Here is a 15,047-nt window from a genome sequence, read left to right as displayed (position 1 = left end):
ACACGTGATACAACGTATGTACTTAATTAACGGGAAAATTATATTGTAAACATTTTATGAATTCTTTTTAAGTAAGGCACCTTGCAGACGCTCTATACCTATGTTCGGACATGTAAAAATGTTTGATAGTGAGTACATGGATGGATCTTACAGAATTTTATAAATGCAGTTTGCATCTTCATTAAAAATAAACAAGGGAACTGTTAAACAGATTTCTGTGGAATTAAAAACATAGAATATAAACTACGTCTTGGATTTACAAATAGACTACTTTACACCAACATATTACAGTTAGAATTTTATTCCTTGAAAGGTTATTCACACGAGCGGAGCCGCGTAAAACCTTGTATAAATTGACAAATCCAAGTCATTTAAAATATTGCATAACAAATATGTGTCCGATGTTTATAACCGCACAATCTTCGATCTCTGCCGGCCCCGTGTGGTGCGAAGATACACCCAATCGTAAAGAGTGGCGCGGTAATTGAACATCCGACCCAGATATAACGAATATAGTACGGTCAAATCGCATCCAGAACCGCGGGGTCGACGCACTCTACATCCAGCCAGGAGAGAATGGATGTGACAGTATTAGTTTTGCAAGTCTGCTCACGCCAAAGTTACAAGATAAAAAAATATTACATTTATTAATTTCAGGAATAGTATTTCTTGTACTGGTCAAGAAAGTATCGAAAACAACTTAGAGACAGGGATTTATCTCTCATAGATATATCAGACATTTTATTTCTTATGATGCACCTACTTCGTTTATCTCTGATCTACTAGAAGAGATTGTATATGTCTGGGATGGCGAACCAATGGTGCGCGTGCCAGAACGGCACATGACAAAACAATTCGGGCACGCGAATTATATACCTAAAATAACGTAGCTGGGTTATAGAAAAGACGCTAAAAAGGAGCACTCTGATATAAAAATCCGGTCCTGGATGGTGCGTTACATGGCATATTTTGTTTTATTATAAATAATAGCACATTAGCCCTTTAAAGTTCGCCCTAGCATATGAAATTTGGTAAGCCTGTGTACTTTAGTATTCAGAGTTTATATAAATACATCACTCATCCATAGTTTAGTACCTCTGTGCCGGCTTAAGGGGACGGAATCGTTTGTCATGCTGATCATAAACGTTTACCAAAGAGGGAGGGACCCCTTCCTCTCGTACGCGAAGAGAGAACACTCCAATATCAAATAAGATGTAAATTAATTCATGATAGGTGATTTCTTATTCTAGTCCACTGCTTCGAACTGGGGGGCACGACCCACTGGAAGACAAGATGTAAAAGGGGATGTTAAAGTAGAATTTCTTAATCTCTATCCCTCGGGATCAGTACTTTTTCTGGTTAAAAGGTGTTATAATGTCCTTCTTACAACGTATTTGCAAAATTTCATGATTACCGCTTTGAGAAGAAGTAATGTGAATACGAACCAAATATACAAACTAGTTTTTATTTAGGATACTTAGTAAGCCATATGGCTTCCTCTTCAGTTGCAATAAAGCCTAGGTATAAGCTAGTCTACCAGGAATATAATATCATAGCGTTTAGAATATAGGTTACTTCCAAATGGAGCTATAGAAATTTTCAAATTTTCACGATTATCAGTCCCTCTAATTACTGTAAAAATCGTACCATCTGTATTCATTCATAATCGTCTCTACGTTGTAAAAAGTCTTAACTTTAGATCGGCATGGACGCTAAAAACATGCTACAATCAATTACCAGTCGAAATTATTCCGAAATAAATCTCTATTTTCAATAAACAATCCTAATTTTATTCTTTAATTCGATCCCGGAAATAAACCAATCAAAATTACTCATATGTGATCGTGTCAAAAATACTTTGTTCTGATTGGTGCATTTTCACAAAAAAACCATTGGAATCTATTATATAAAACTGCGGTAAAGAAGTCGAAAAACGAATCTAATTCCAAAACTAAAATCCAAATAGGTTAAGGCCAATGCTCCAATAAACTCAACAACGTGCCGCGCCTTAAGTCCCGGCTTACGGGACTCAACCCGATTAGTGTTACATTAAGCATGCGTCACTCATGCATTATTAAGCCGCGCGCACAATCTCAACGGTAACTACAATATTTGTATTAATTTGTGGACCGTTAGTGGTCTTCCCTGAGAGTTGATGGGAATTTTAATGATCGTGTTTGTGTAGTTATTTTATTGAAGAGATGGAAATTAGGGATAGTATAATACTCCGTAACGAGCAATGGTAAATACCCTGTTGGTGAAGAAAGAAGCCGAATTGAAATCGACAGAGAATACAAAGAAAATTTTGAGACATTCAGTTTTAACTCTCCCTTGAAAAAAATGCAATTGCCACTTACGTATTCTATGCCCGACGATATTTTTTTCAAGAGGTATAATAAGGCATTAAGTTAGTAGCAAACTTTGAAGTAAAATTCCTAATTTTACAACCATCCCATACAAATTGTGGTAAAAAAACAAAATGTTACCAACCTGGAATTTCGAACCTAGACCCATTCAATACACTGTCCATGCTACCACTAAACTTAAGGTACAATACCGAACAATCCAATTCTTACATTAAATAAACCTTAAAGAATTAAGATGATCAATAATCCAATCCAACATCCATTGGAAATCCATCCTAACTACAAGTGCAAGCGCATGCGTCATAATCGTGTGCTGAACTTGATTTATTATCGCTCCTGCTGCCGTCGCCAAGTGCGTGATGTCATCTGGAGGCGCCAGTAACCAGTCATACTCCAGAAATGAAACCCTCGTGGCTACTATTAAACTTAATGATGAGGCAGTTGCTGGACTGATGGTGGATTCGGTTCTTACATATTAAATTGGCGTTTTGCATGAGAGTAATAAAAAGAGGAGATATTTCAGATCAAAGTGGTCAGTACGACAAAACGCCAATTCGTTAATTCGTTAGCCCCAGTGCTGTACTAGCTTTTTATAGGTTCATTGTGTGCTATATACCTGCCCATGCATGACCCAAAAAAGTTGGTCAAAGTGATTATTTCTGCGCCTCTCCATAGTAGCCATCTGCCGATGCACCGACGGCAGCGTTATAGTTACGGCATTGGCTGACAGAAGTAATACTGTCCCAATAGATTTTTCTTTAAATTGTAACCTCTGCAGATTTAAAACCTTTTTGGACTCTACTATCATCTCTACTTTACTCTTGTTTTTATAATATTTTTAAAATCTAGTGTCAGAATTCCATGCTTCTATTACAACTTTAAAGTATATGTTCTTCTGTTTATTAATTAGTAGGTCGAAAACTATAATACTTGCATGATATGTACCACACAAAGATTTACAAATAAACATATCGACTAAATAATGCCGAAAAAAGCACGATCCGCAAACTAATATTATTCTATTAAACTGTAAGATAAGCAGAAGCGAATAAAAACCTTAATATAATTTCTAGGTACAGCTAATGTCAAATGACGTCAACACATAGGATTCTTAAGTTGATACTAATAAACTGTGGGATGCTTCAGCGTTAATTAAGATATATATAGTACGACAATGCAGATTGATCACTCAAATTAATACTCCAGACAATGCGACGGAAATGCTTGGAGCATTTCACCGTCTGGGAATCGAAGGGGAGACTTATAAAGTCTCTTGGTTCAATCTAATATTATACATGCGAGAATATTATACTGGTGGTAGGATATATTTTATATCTGCCCGGATAGCGACCACTGTACACAAGGTGTTAAAACTCGCTATAATGCCCCACGTAACTGTGTCACGTTCCGGGATCACCCTGTGTATATCCGGTTCCAACAGGCCGGCGTAATTATGTCGAGTACCGAGGGGTAATCATCTCTCGTCAGTCGACATTCTATTGAACCCCACTCCACTTACCATCAGGTGTAGTAGAGTCACTTTGCCGTGCCATTTCTACTGTTTATGGGCGGTCGTATCGCTTACAATCAGACGAACGGTAAACTCGCCGCGTCATACAAAGCAATATAAAAAATCATATACATTGACTGTCCTACATGCATAAACAAGAATAAGTACCTAACAATATTTCATAATGCATTCCATATGAAAATGACGTCCAATCAATCAGCAGATTATCTTGAGTAATAATTAATAACATACATATAACATATCGATACCGGAAATTTCAATTGGCGTAAGGGACATTTTGGCGAAAATGAGTTATATATATTGCCGGATTCGGCTTTTCGAGCTCTATCGATTGGTATATATGAAATAATTCTATCTTTAAAAAAAAATCCCTTACGCCCTGACAAATTTGATATTTTGAAGCTAAATATTTGAGAAAATAGGTCTTATGAGACATGTAAATACTTCGGGCTGGCTTAAAGTACATTTTTTCCAAATAACCTAGGTAACTTTAGATCACTATATTGCAAAGTGCATTTACATCCTTAATTTTTTTTCCAATATCAAAAACAAGTTGGTCATATTTGTAACCTTACTTATTATTGTCCGTTACGACCCGGTTAACAATTATATATGTCGTATTTTAATAAGGGCTTAAAGGTCTAATATTTTTTTTATCTCCTTTACGACCTTAAATCACGGGTATCGGAGGCAATTATTTAGAGATCCTTTGGCATCAAGGAGGGCTCTATGCTGCATTTGCATCTAATATTACCGAAGCGGCAGCGTGAACTGTTTTGCGAGAGACAGATGTTATTGTTGTTGAACCTCTAAGATTTCATCAGCTTGTAGGCTCTGTGCTTTTATCGGAACCTTATATTGATAGAGCTTCTCACATTATTTTACATACCTACATCATTTTATCTATGCATACCATTGGTTGTTATCAAATTGAATCTGTTTCAAAGATCGACGATTGGGATTAGGGAAAGTTTCCAGAAGGAAAAACTACGTTCAGACACTTGGCAGTAACAAGTATCCGCCTACACGGTCACTCTTCATGGTGTGATTCAACACCCAAAGTAAATAGCTTGATTGATGTCGAATTTAGAACTACTACTAAAAAAAGGTGCAACAAAAACATTTTAATTTCACGTTGATTTTCTTTCTGTTGACGAAGATTATTCTTTAGGCAGTTCTGGAGTCTGGTTCACCAAAAACATGCAAATAACGAAAAAATAAAACGAAATGATTAAGAACTAAGCCAATCATTAAATATTCGCTTAAGAATACCAAACAAAGTTAAATTACATAAAAAAACGCAAGGATGCTGGACTGAGTTGAAATTGATTGAAAATGAAATGAAATTAGATCAAGTAAGAGAAGAAAAAAATATTATAGAAAATTATATATTAATTATATATTAGCATTTACCAGATAAATGCTATGAAATATCATAAAATTAAGAACAAAGGTTATTTGAGCATTTTTTGAACCACGATGCCGGCGAGATTAGATTGTAAGATGTAAATTACCAAGCATTACTAAGAGATAAAAGTGCTAAACTAGTAGAAAGTAGAAGAAGCCTAACATAAGAATATTATATAAATAAAGGTGAAGGATCTGGACGTAAAGCACCAATATTATAGTAAAGAAGCAACAGCTTATTTTGACTCTTTTAAAACACTATGTGTAGTTTCATCGCACTAATGCCAGAAGAATAGTTAATGTCTTTTATTGGCACAAGAATATAGAAATATCACACATTTCTAAAGGATCTATCTAGAAAACTGTCCAGAAAATTCTAAATTCATATGAGTAAGAAAGTATTCATTGCTATAAATTTAATAATAATTATAATATACGTTTCCATACGCCAAAATAAGACAAGTGCATACTCTGCACAAAAAGAAAACGCAGATATATTAAGAAGGGACGAAAAAAGGAAATTGATTTTCATTTGCGGAGAAAAAAGCTAGCTATCAAAGATTTAATATTCACTTGATCCCAGAATTTGATCTCAAAGATATACTAACTGTAATTTTTGGTTAACACAAAGTGCTCACAGTGCATGGTTCTATACTACTTCAGAAAATATGCCGTTTATATAACTCCACATACATTCTATGAGAGCCAAACTAACATTGGACATTGTTTCTTGTAGAGAGAGAGAGAGTGATAGACGTGATAAACGTGGAGGTATATCGACATTGCCACTTGTGTTTGTGAATTCCTTCTTGAAATTAATAACCGTTCCATCGAACATGTTTATTATATTGCGATTCTGCCCAGGGAAGAATAAAAACTAAATAATAACTACTAACCGCAATCAGTCATTTTTTGAAAATTACTGTCAATATTCAAGGAGTACAGATATATAATTAGTTTCCTAGGCATCAATACATGCCAATTGATTCTATGTATGCCGTTATTGAACGGGAGACCAAGCGAATTATCATTTGGGCTCCAAGCTAATGGCCAGCATACGCAGTATCGGTAAGAAAACGGGCAAAACCATACCAAATAAATATTTTGGAACATTTCAAAACATAATTTCAGAACAGAACATAATATGATATCTAAAATTTTCACTGAAATTACCCAAAAACACATTTAAAAAAGATACGAACAATGACTTTGAACAATCATAAAGATAAAATTGCAGAGGTGAAGTATTCTATGAAAGAAGATGAAAATCCCCAAAAAGCCTTAGGTGACAGAAGAAGAAGGATTTTTTGGTAATGGGAATTTCAAGGTAAAAGATAAAAGACAAGGAAAGGAAAAGACGAAGAAACAATTGCTGAAGTTGTAGAAAACCAAGATCCCAAGAACATAGTTTTGCCGACATTGTATGGAAATCGTCTTCCTATATCAGTAGATAAATGTAATGATTTGAAAAAGTTATGCAATAATGCAATTATACCGAAGCGTTTTCACAAGGAATACCTAGAGCCACTGTTTTTGGCTTTCGGTAGAGATGCTCTTCCCGAGACTAATGCGGAGGAAGCTAAGGACGATGAATAAGTATTTATCTATACAGTATTTGATCTTTCGCTACCAAATATGGGTAAAGTGTTGCCAGAAATTCCTTTGATTTATAATTAATATTGTTTGTGTATTATATTACTAGTCATAATTGTTTTTATGATAGACATATTTAAATTTTTTATTATTTTGATACTTGAGATTATTTTAGAAAATATGAAAAAATATGAAAGTTTGTACAAAATACTGGATTAGCAATTTTTTTAATTATGTTTTTTATACAGAAACATTATTTTTCATTATAAGACTTGGATTTGTTCTTCGAATGTTATTTTTTTTATTCGAATTACTCTAATAAAAAGACAATAAAAATGTAGTAAGGGTTTTATTTCTTAAAATTTTATAAGTTTGGACCTTCTATTACCCTTCACATTTAGGTAATGTGACATTTATTACCTAAAACGCTCGTTTAATTTGTGTAAAAATCTCCTTTACAACCTATGCAACCTTACTAAGCTAAGGGTGTATGGGCGTATTATTCATTTTTGGTGGGATGTAAGGGACATCTATCTTTGAAAGTAGTGGACCTACGTTAATTTGGATAAAGCTAATAGAAAGAGCACAAAAAAATAGATCAGTGACCCCTAGACACCTTTAAAATCCGATTACAAATGAAAAAGTTACAACGAATTTAAGACAAAAAAATATGTTTTTTGGCTCTCCTGAAAAGTGATGGTTTGTCCCTTACGACAATTGAAATTTCCGGTATCGATATGATTTATAGACATAGTAAGTAATTGTAAGGTTTAGATTTCGCACGTGGTCTGACTTGGGTAGGGTTGCGTGTTTATTTTGAACGATTTTTTCTTATAATGTCTGGTTTCTCCCCAGTTTTCCCGGAACCTGGAATTTGTGCCCGATATCATATAGGCTCGCACCTAAAACATCATGGAACGAAATACACACGATCATCAGTGACTGCACTATTTCTTCAGACGCCTCTGTCTGTCCTTTCGGGAGAAGAGACGTTTGTGCGTGTGTGTGTATGTGTGTTTTATTTTAAGGATAATAAGCAAAATGTTATATAAGTTTAAATTGTGACACAACACGATGAATAAAATACTGTTATATAATATTTTTTCATATTACTTATAATAATCCTTTTTTAATTAATTTTACCCTTATTTTGTTGCGTTGCAAAAAAAATAACGATATAAGCTACCAGGTAAGTGATACATCACTAGAAGATTGCCATGTCGACCTGTCGCGTATTGTAAGTAACAAATACTATAAAGATCACACGACAGATTAACATTCATCAATGAATACTAAATATAAGTAATAGTAACTATTAAGTAGTATGAATTAACTTACTGAAACTATAAAACAAGAATTATTAATCAATGTAAATTTTTCCCCTTTTTATGGCATCATTTTTTTATCAAATATATGTTAAGTAAGAGCAAGAATTCTTTTTTTCTTGGAATTTAAGAACTAGTGGTATATATTGACAAACAAAATACCTTTCCTCTCAGTCGAATATCGCAATTCTGATGATCGGTAAACCAGTAATGTAAAATTTTAAGGCGTGTCCCCTCATATCAATATCCTACAAGGTAATATTGAATATTAGAAAGCAGTGTCGATACTTATCATATAATTTAATATAGTTGTATGCATATTAACAACTTTATTAACGAGGTATATCAAAGGCGCAATTTATTTAGATTTTAAAATATACGTTCTGTATTTATAAATAATGTTTGACTGTATCTTGTCTTATGATGAATAAAGTGATGAATTGTGATTCAATTCATGAAATTTAGACAGAAAGAAATTGAACTCATCATATTCTAAGACAAAGAGCTATGGAAACCGATTATACATAAATTCTCAAACAGACCCACGGAGCAAAAGAGCGATCAAAAGAATATAAAAAACACCGCCTCGGACAACTTGAATACTTCCAGTCTATCTGCCGGTTTCACATTCATACCTGGGGTTAGTTGCAAGCCAGATCGGCGCTCACCAAATACGTAGAATTAATAAAGGCATACGCAACACTACAAGTTTAGTAGCCATCTTGCTGTCTAAAAGGGCTTGAAGATATTATATTCCTTTCCTTAAGCAGCTTTGCTGGTGTTAGCGACGACTGTCCACAATATATTAACCTTTATAATGGCCTACGTAAGTGCGTCGTGTTCCGGGATTAGCCTGTATATATCTGGGTCTAACAGGCCGGCATAATTGTGTCGACTGTCAAGGGTTAATCATTTCTCGTCAGTCGACATTTTGTTGGTCCCCACTACACTTACAAAATAAAAAGTGGCCCCGTGATCAACGGTCTACCAAAACATCTTAAAACAACTTATCGTCATAAAAAAGTCGAACCTAAAACAGAAATTTATCCAACAACCCACGTCTACGTGCTCACGATAATTTACTTCATTAATATCTGTGTGACGTCAAAATGATAACGACTGATAACAATCGGCAATGAAAACGACCTTTGGTTGATAATTTTATATCTACTTACTACGTGAGATATGAAAGGTGATGTTCATTTAGAAACACGCACAATTTCTAGGAGTCTCGTATGCGTGAGGGTACTTCATGTGGATACTGCAGCAATGTCTATCTCTGCCGTCAAGCTGCAGGTTGCAGGCACTGCTGTCTTCCGATTTAAAGACATTGTAGCTAATGTTATTGCAGGCATTATGAGGCTTATCATCAATTATCTCGATGAAGAGTAATTATAATAAAATTATCGACTGCCTCGGTGGCGTTGTAATCCGTACGTAGTAAAAATACGAATGAGGTTCTGGGTTCGAATCCCGTCATACGCACTTTTTATATCGCCTACGAGTTATTTTTAATTTAATTTATTTCATTTCAATAAAAAAACTTATTTATGAAACTAACACTGTCATTACTTTGCTTGAAAGGAGCATTGGCGCTGTGTTTTACACTGTTTATCAATTACACAGAGTTCAAAACCACCATTATCATTGCAAGAAATAAGCACCGGTATTAAAATAGTGGAAAAAAAGTGTAAAAGTTCAATAAAAAAAAGTGACGGTCGGTTTTTTTTTTTTTTAAAGTGACGGTCATTGCTACTTCCGTTGTAAACGAAGCATTTAGTTGACATTACTTTGTCGCACAATTAGCACCACGAATAAAGGATTAGACACACTATTTCGGCTGACTTTACTAAGTTGAATTAGCGCAGTTTCGTCGACACAGCACTGTTTCTGAGAGGCACTGTGATCAAATCCAACTGAGCAATCGAAATTTATATTTTCAATTTTTATTTGAGAATTGTGATGACAAGTATTACTGCGCCCGCAATGTCTATTGTATGCTCTGGTTGTCGCCATAAAATAGTTAACCGAGACTTTCTAAAATGTCATCTATGCCTGCTCACATACGATATATTATGCGCAAATATTTCGCAAAAGATCTTTACCGCCATGTCTAAAGAGCAAAAAGGCGCATGGAAATGTCCGGCATGTCGCAGCATGCAGCCTAAAACTAGCTGCATCGACACCCCTTTAAGGCCACCTCCTAGATGCAACGACAACAAATCTACAGCGCTTGCTCCTGGTCCAGATTACGCTACCTCTCCCGCATACGATAATGTTACTATTCGCTCTAAAACCCGCGGTACCATTGAGCCGCCTTCTTGTACTCTCCATTGCGAAGAGACTATGCGCGCGCTAATAAGGCAAGAATTGAAAGATGTACTGAGTGGCTACATAGACGAGCATCTAAAAGAGCCTTTGCAAGGAATAAAAAGTATTGGAGAGGCCTTACAAAGCATCAAAGAATCCATGGAATTTATCAACCACAAATTTGAAGAACTAAAGACGGAATGTATTACCAACTCGAAAAAGATTCGGGACCTTGTGGTTGAAAATGAAGGACTTATATCTACGGTACGGACTTTGACTGCACGCGTGAACCAAATTGATCAACTCAGTAGATCAGCGAACCTGGAAATTCAATGTGTACCAGAATCAAGATCCGAAAACGTCTTTAAGATTGTGGAGCAACTTGGAAGGACCGTAAAATGTAACATCTCCGAGAATGACATTCAGTATTGTTCCCGCATTGCGAAAAAGACATCGCAAAGTTCGCGCCCTCGTTCCATACTGTTAAAATTGAACAGTACACGGCTTCGGGACGCACTACTGGCTGCCGTTATCAAATACAATCGTAGCAATCCAACAGAGAAACTACAAACAAGAGATCTAGGTATTGGAGGATCAAAATCATTGCCAGTATTTGTCTCGGAACATCTCTCCCCAGAAATGAAATCTCTTCACGCGGCAGCTAGACAAAGAGGTAGGGAACTTCAGTATAAATATGTGTGGACTCGTGCCGGAAGAATCTACATGCGGAAAGAGGACACCAGCCCCTACATCTACGTTAAGGACCAGGAGACCCTCGATAGGCTTACTTAGCTCAATTACTATGCTTAATGGTTTGTAATTCAATTACTTTAGATATTCCTCTTGTTGGATTACTCATTTTATAAGGTTCGATAACTTGAAAATTTACTACCAGAATGTACGGGGATTAAATACTAAAATGAACGACTTGTATCTGAATATTTTAAGTAATGATTTCGATATAGTCTGCTTATCAGAAACGTGGCTTAAATCACACGTTTCTAATAATGAACTAATTGATGAACGTTATATAGTTTATAGGCGTGACAGGGAATCCAGTAGCTTACGACAAAAAGAAAATGGGGGTGGCGTATTAGTTGCTGTCTCGCGCAAGCTTAACTCAAGACGCTTGCATGACCTAGAGAGTGGGTGTGAGGATTTGTGGATTAGTATCGATAAAAAAACTCATATAACAAATAATGACAAGCTCTACTTATGCTGTGCCTACCTCCCTCCTCCTCTTCATATTAACATATTGCATCACTTTATTGACAATGTAAATAGAATATTGGAAACGCCAAAACAGATAGTTATTGTTGGTGACTTCAACTTAAGCTGCATAGAATGGCACACGGAGGACCAGCATAACCATCCTAGGCCGAAAATCCATAATAGTGCATTGGCCAGAGAATTACTTAATTTTATGGCGCTTAACAGCCTAACTCAATACAATACCGTTGTCAACGATAAAGGACGCATCTTGGACTTGGTGCTGAGCAATTTAGCTATTGATAATAATATTATCATCTCTCCTAGCAGAGGTTGTTTAAGTTTAATCGATCCTTTACACCCGCCATTGTCTTTTAACATTTCAAATTTAGTACTGAAGCATGTCCGCAGTAATGATGCAACGAGGTTTAATTTTTACAAAGCTGATTATACAAATATTATCACTGAACTTGAAGACGTGAACTGGGAACAACAATTTTTGAATAGTAACTGTGTTGACTCCATGGTGGACGTCTTTTATGGTATTATACGTAAGCTTATAATCAAATTTGTACCTAAATATAAAACTAAAAATACCAAATATCCAGTGTGGTATACCAAAGCTTTGATAAGAATGATAGGTGAAAGAAATAAATACTGGTCCAAAGTAAAAAAATATCATAATCCATTAGATATTGTTAGTTACGAAATACTCAAGGAAAGGTGTAAAAAACTTATAAAGAATTGTCATAAAGACTACATTGAACTTTTAGAGCAATCAGTTAAAAGTAATCCTAAGTTATTATGGTCCTTTATTAAACATAAACGTAAAAATTCAGGGTCTTATCCAAATCCAATGTATCTCAACAACCAAATAGCTTCAAGCGGCTTGGACATATGTTCTCTCTTTGCAGAACACTTTTCATCGGTGTACCTTGAAACTTATAACAATATTGCAGATGATAGATACAATAATACTCCCGTTAGCTCTAATTCACTGTATTTAAGTCCGGTTCTATTTCAAGATAACGCGGTTTATAAGGCGCTTAAGTCTCTCAATCCTCATAAAGGTGCTGGATTTGACAATGTCCCTGCAATATTTGCAAAAATATGTGCTAAAGTATTATCCCATCCTTTGACTATAATATTTAACAAATCATTAACAACAGGTGTATTTCCTAGTATTTGGAAACATTCATTAATTGTTCCGATACATAAAGCAGGTAGGGCTAATCTTGTAAATAACTATCGCCCTATATCAATCCTTCCCATTTTCGGCAAAGTGTTTGAAACACTCCTGTGCCCTATTATATCCTGGCATGTCAAGCATCTTATTTCTGGTAACCAACATGGCTTTATGAAATCCAGATCAACTATGACAAACCTGTTGCTGTACCATGATGATCTTGTGTGTGCCGTTGACAAACGTGTTCCTGTTGATGCAATCTACACGGATTTCTCAAAGGCGTTTGACACAGTTGATCACAACTTACTCTTGAATAAACTGTCTTTAGTAGGTATTTCTAGCAACTTGTTAAATTGGTTTGAGTCATATTTAAAAAACCGCAGTTCTATAGTGGTGGCGCACGGGTTTTCTTCCTCACCATTTACTGCAAAGTCGGGTGTCCCGCAGGGTTCCCATTTGGGTCCCATTTTATTTAACATTTTTATCAACGACATTACAAGCTGTTTTAAAAATACTAAGTTTCATCTCTTTGCTGATGATCTTAAGATTGTGAAATCCATTCACACTTCTCAAGACACCATCACACTACAACAAGATTTAGATAGTTTGGCCTCATGGTGTGATACAAACAGGATGAAATTAAATATCGAAAAGTGTCACTACATAAGATTTACAAGGAATAAAACATGTCTTCCTCACATATATTATATAAATAACCAACCATTAAAACAAGTAGATAGTGTTAAGGATTTGGGAGTAACTTTTGATGAAACTCAAATTTAACAAACACATTGATGCTATTGTAACGAACAGTTTTAAGGTACTGGGTTTTGTCTTAAGAAGCTGTAGGGAATTCAAAGACCCTACAACCAAAATTCATATTTTCAAATCTTTGGTTAGACCTGGATTAGAGTACTGCAGTCCACTATGGAGTCCATATTACGATATATATATCAAAAATTTAGAACGGGTGCAGAAAAGATTTTTATGGCATCTCTGCTACAACAGTCAACTAGCCAAAAGACTTCCTAGATATGAAGACCGACTTAAACACTTTATGCTGAGCACGTTACAGAATCGCCGATTGTTATTAGATATGATGTTTCTGTATAGTTTGGCAAATGGATTGATTGATTGTTCTCAGGCCACGAGAAAATTTAGCATTAATGTCCCAGTAAAACTACCTAGATTTAATAAGTACGCTCCGTTTCACGTGCGCTACTCTTCTACGAATTTGGGTTCTAATTGTCCTGTTAACAGACTGTGTAGAAATTATAACTTATTGCATAAATCTAGTATTGACATATTTTTCCAAAGTAGAATGAAATTTCGGAAAGCCATTTTAGAATTCCAATCACAATCATCCTTGCCTTAATTTTATTGTTAATATTTTTCATATTAGTCACCTCTCCGTTTTAACACAGTCCAATTAAGTTTTGTACAAAAATGTTTGCTCTTTTCTTTCGTTATCTTCTAAATTATAAATTAATGTAAAATTGTATGTGTGTGCCTATGCTCACGCATTATAGTTTTTGTTTTATTTTGTATTGTATATTTTGTCAAGTTGTTTTGTGTTATATATGCATGCCGTGTACGCCTTATATTGTAACGACATTTAGCTTAAGATTTCTATTAACGTTGTTGTTATGAATTATGTGTTAATGTACATTACGTTGGTGTTACTAAATAAATAAATAAACACTTGATTTTTTTATCTATGCGTCTTAATTTAAAAACAATTTCCGATTTATATAGTGTAACATAAAACCTAGTTGCCGCGTGTACAGGAAGAAAACACTTGTGCACATTTAAGTTGTGCGATGACCTTTGACCCAGTGCTCGGGCTGTTGACCCCGTGTTTTGCGAGTGCCAAAACTGTATTAAAACAAGTTGGTCATTGATCCATATTTAGATATAGAATTTATTAAAATATTTGATTTGGCGAAGATTTCATTTCAGATGGGACCTTTCATTTCTGCTTTATTTTAGCTAAATAACTAATATTTATTTTTAGTTTTTAATTGTATGTTGGAAGTAAACTTCGTAATAGTAATCAACAAACATTCATTATTAACCTAGTCTTTAAACATATTAAACACGTCCACCGCTACGTCTGTCTG

The 15,047-nt window shown here is 35.1% G+C and overlaps 2 protein-coding genes across 4 annotated transcripts in view; one reads left to right on the top strand and one right to left on the bottom strand.

Annotated features, from left to right (window-relative positions):
• LOC115444347 (inverted formin-2) overlaps positions 1–15,047 on the bottom strand; it is a 114,115-nt gene that overhangs the window by 64,213 nt on the left and 34,855 nt on the right. The gene's annotated exons all lie outside the window — the stretch shown is intronic.
• Positions 10,332–11,324, top strand: LOC115444322. The gene has a single exon (XM_030170059.1). The coding sequence runs from the start codon at positions 10,332–10,334 to the stop codon at positions 11,322–11,324; it is 993 nt and encodes a 330-aa protein (XP_030025919.1).

Source organism: Manduca sexta, chromosome 6 (assembly GCF_014839805.1).
Source record: "Manduca sexta isolate Smith_Timp_Sample1 chromosome 6, JHU_Msex_v1.0, whole genome shotgun sequence".
Lineage (NCBI taxonomy): Eukaryota > Metazoa > Arthropoda > Insecta > Lepidoptera > Sphingidae > Manduca > Manduca sexta.
The sequence above is the reverse complement of the archived record's forward strand: the minus strand, read 5'-3'. Positions and strand labels throughout refer to the sequence as shown.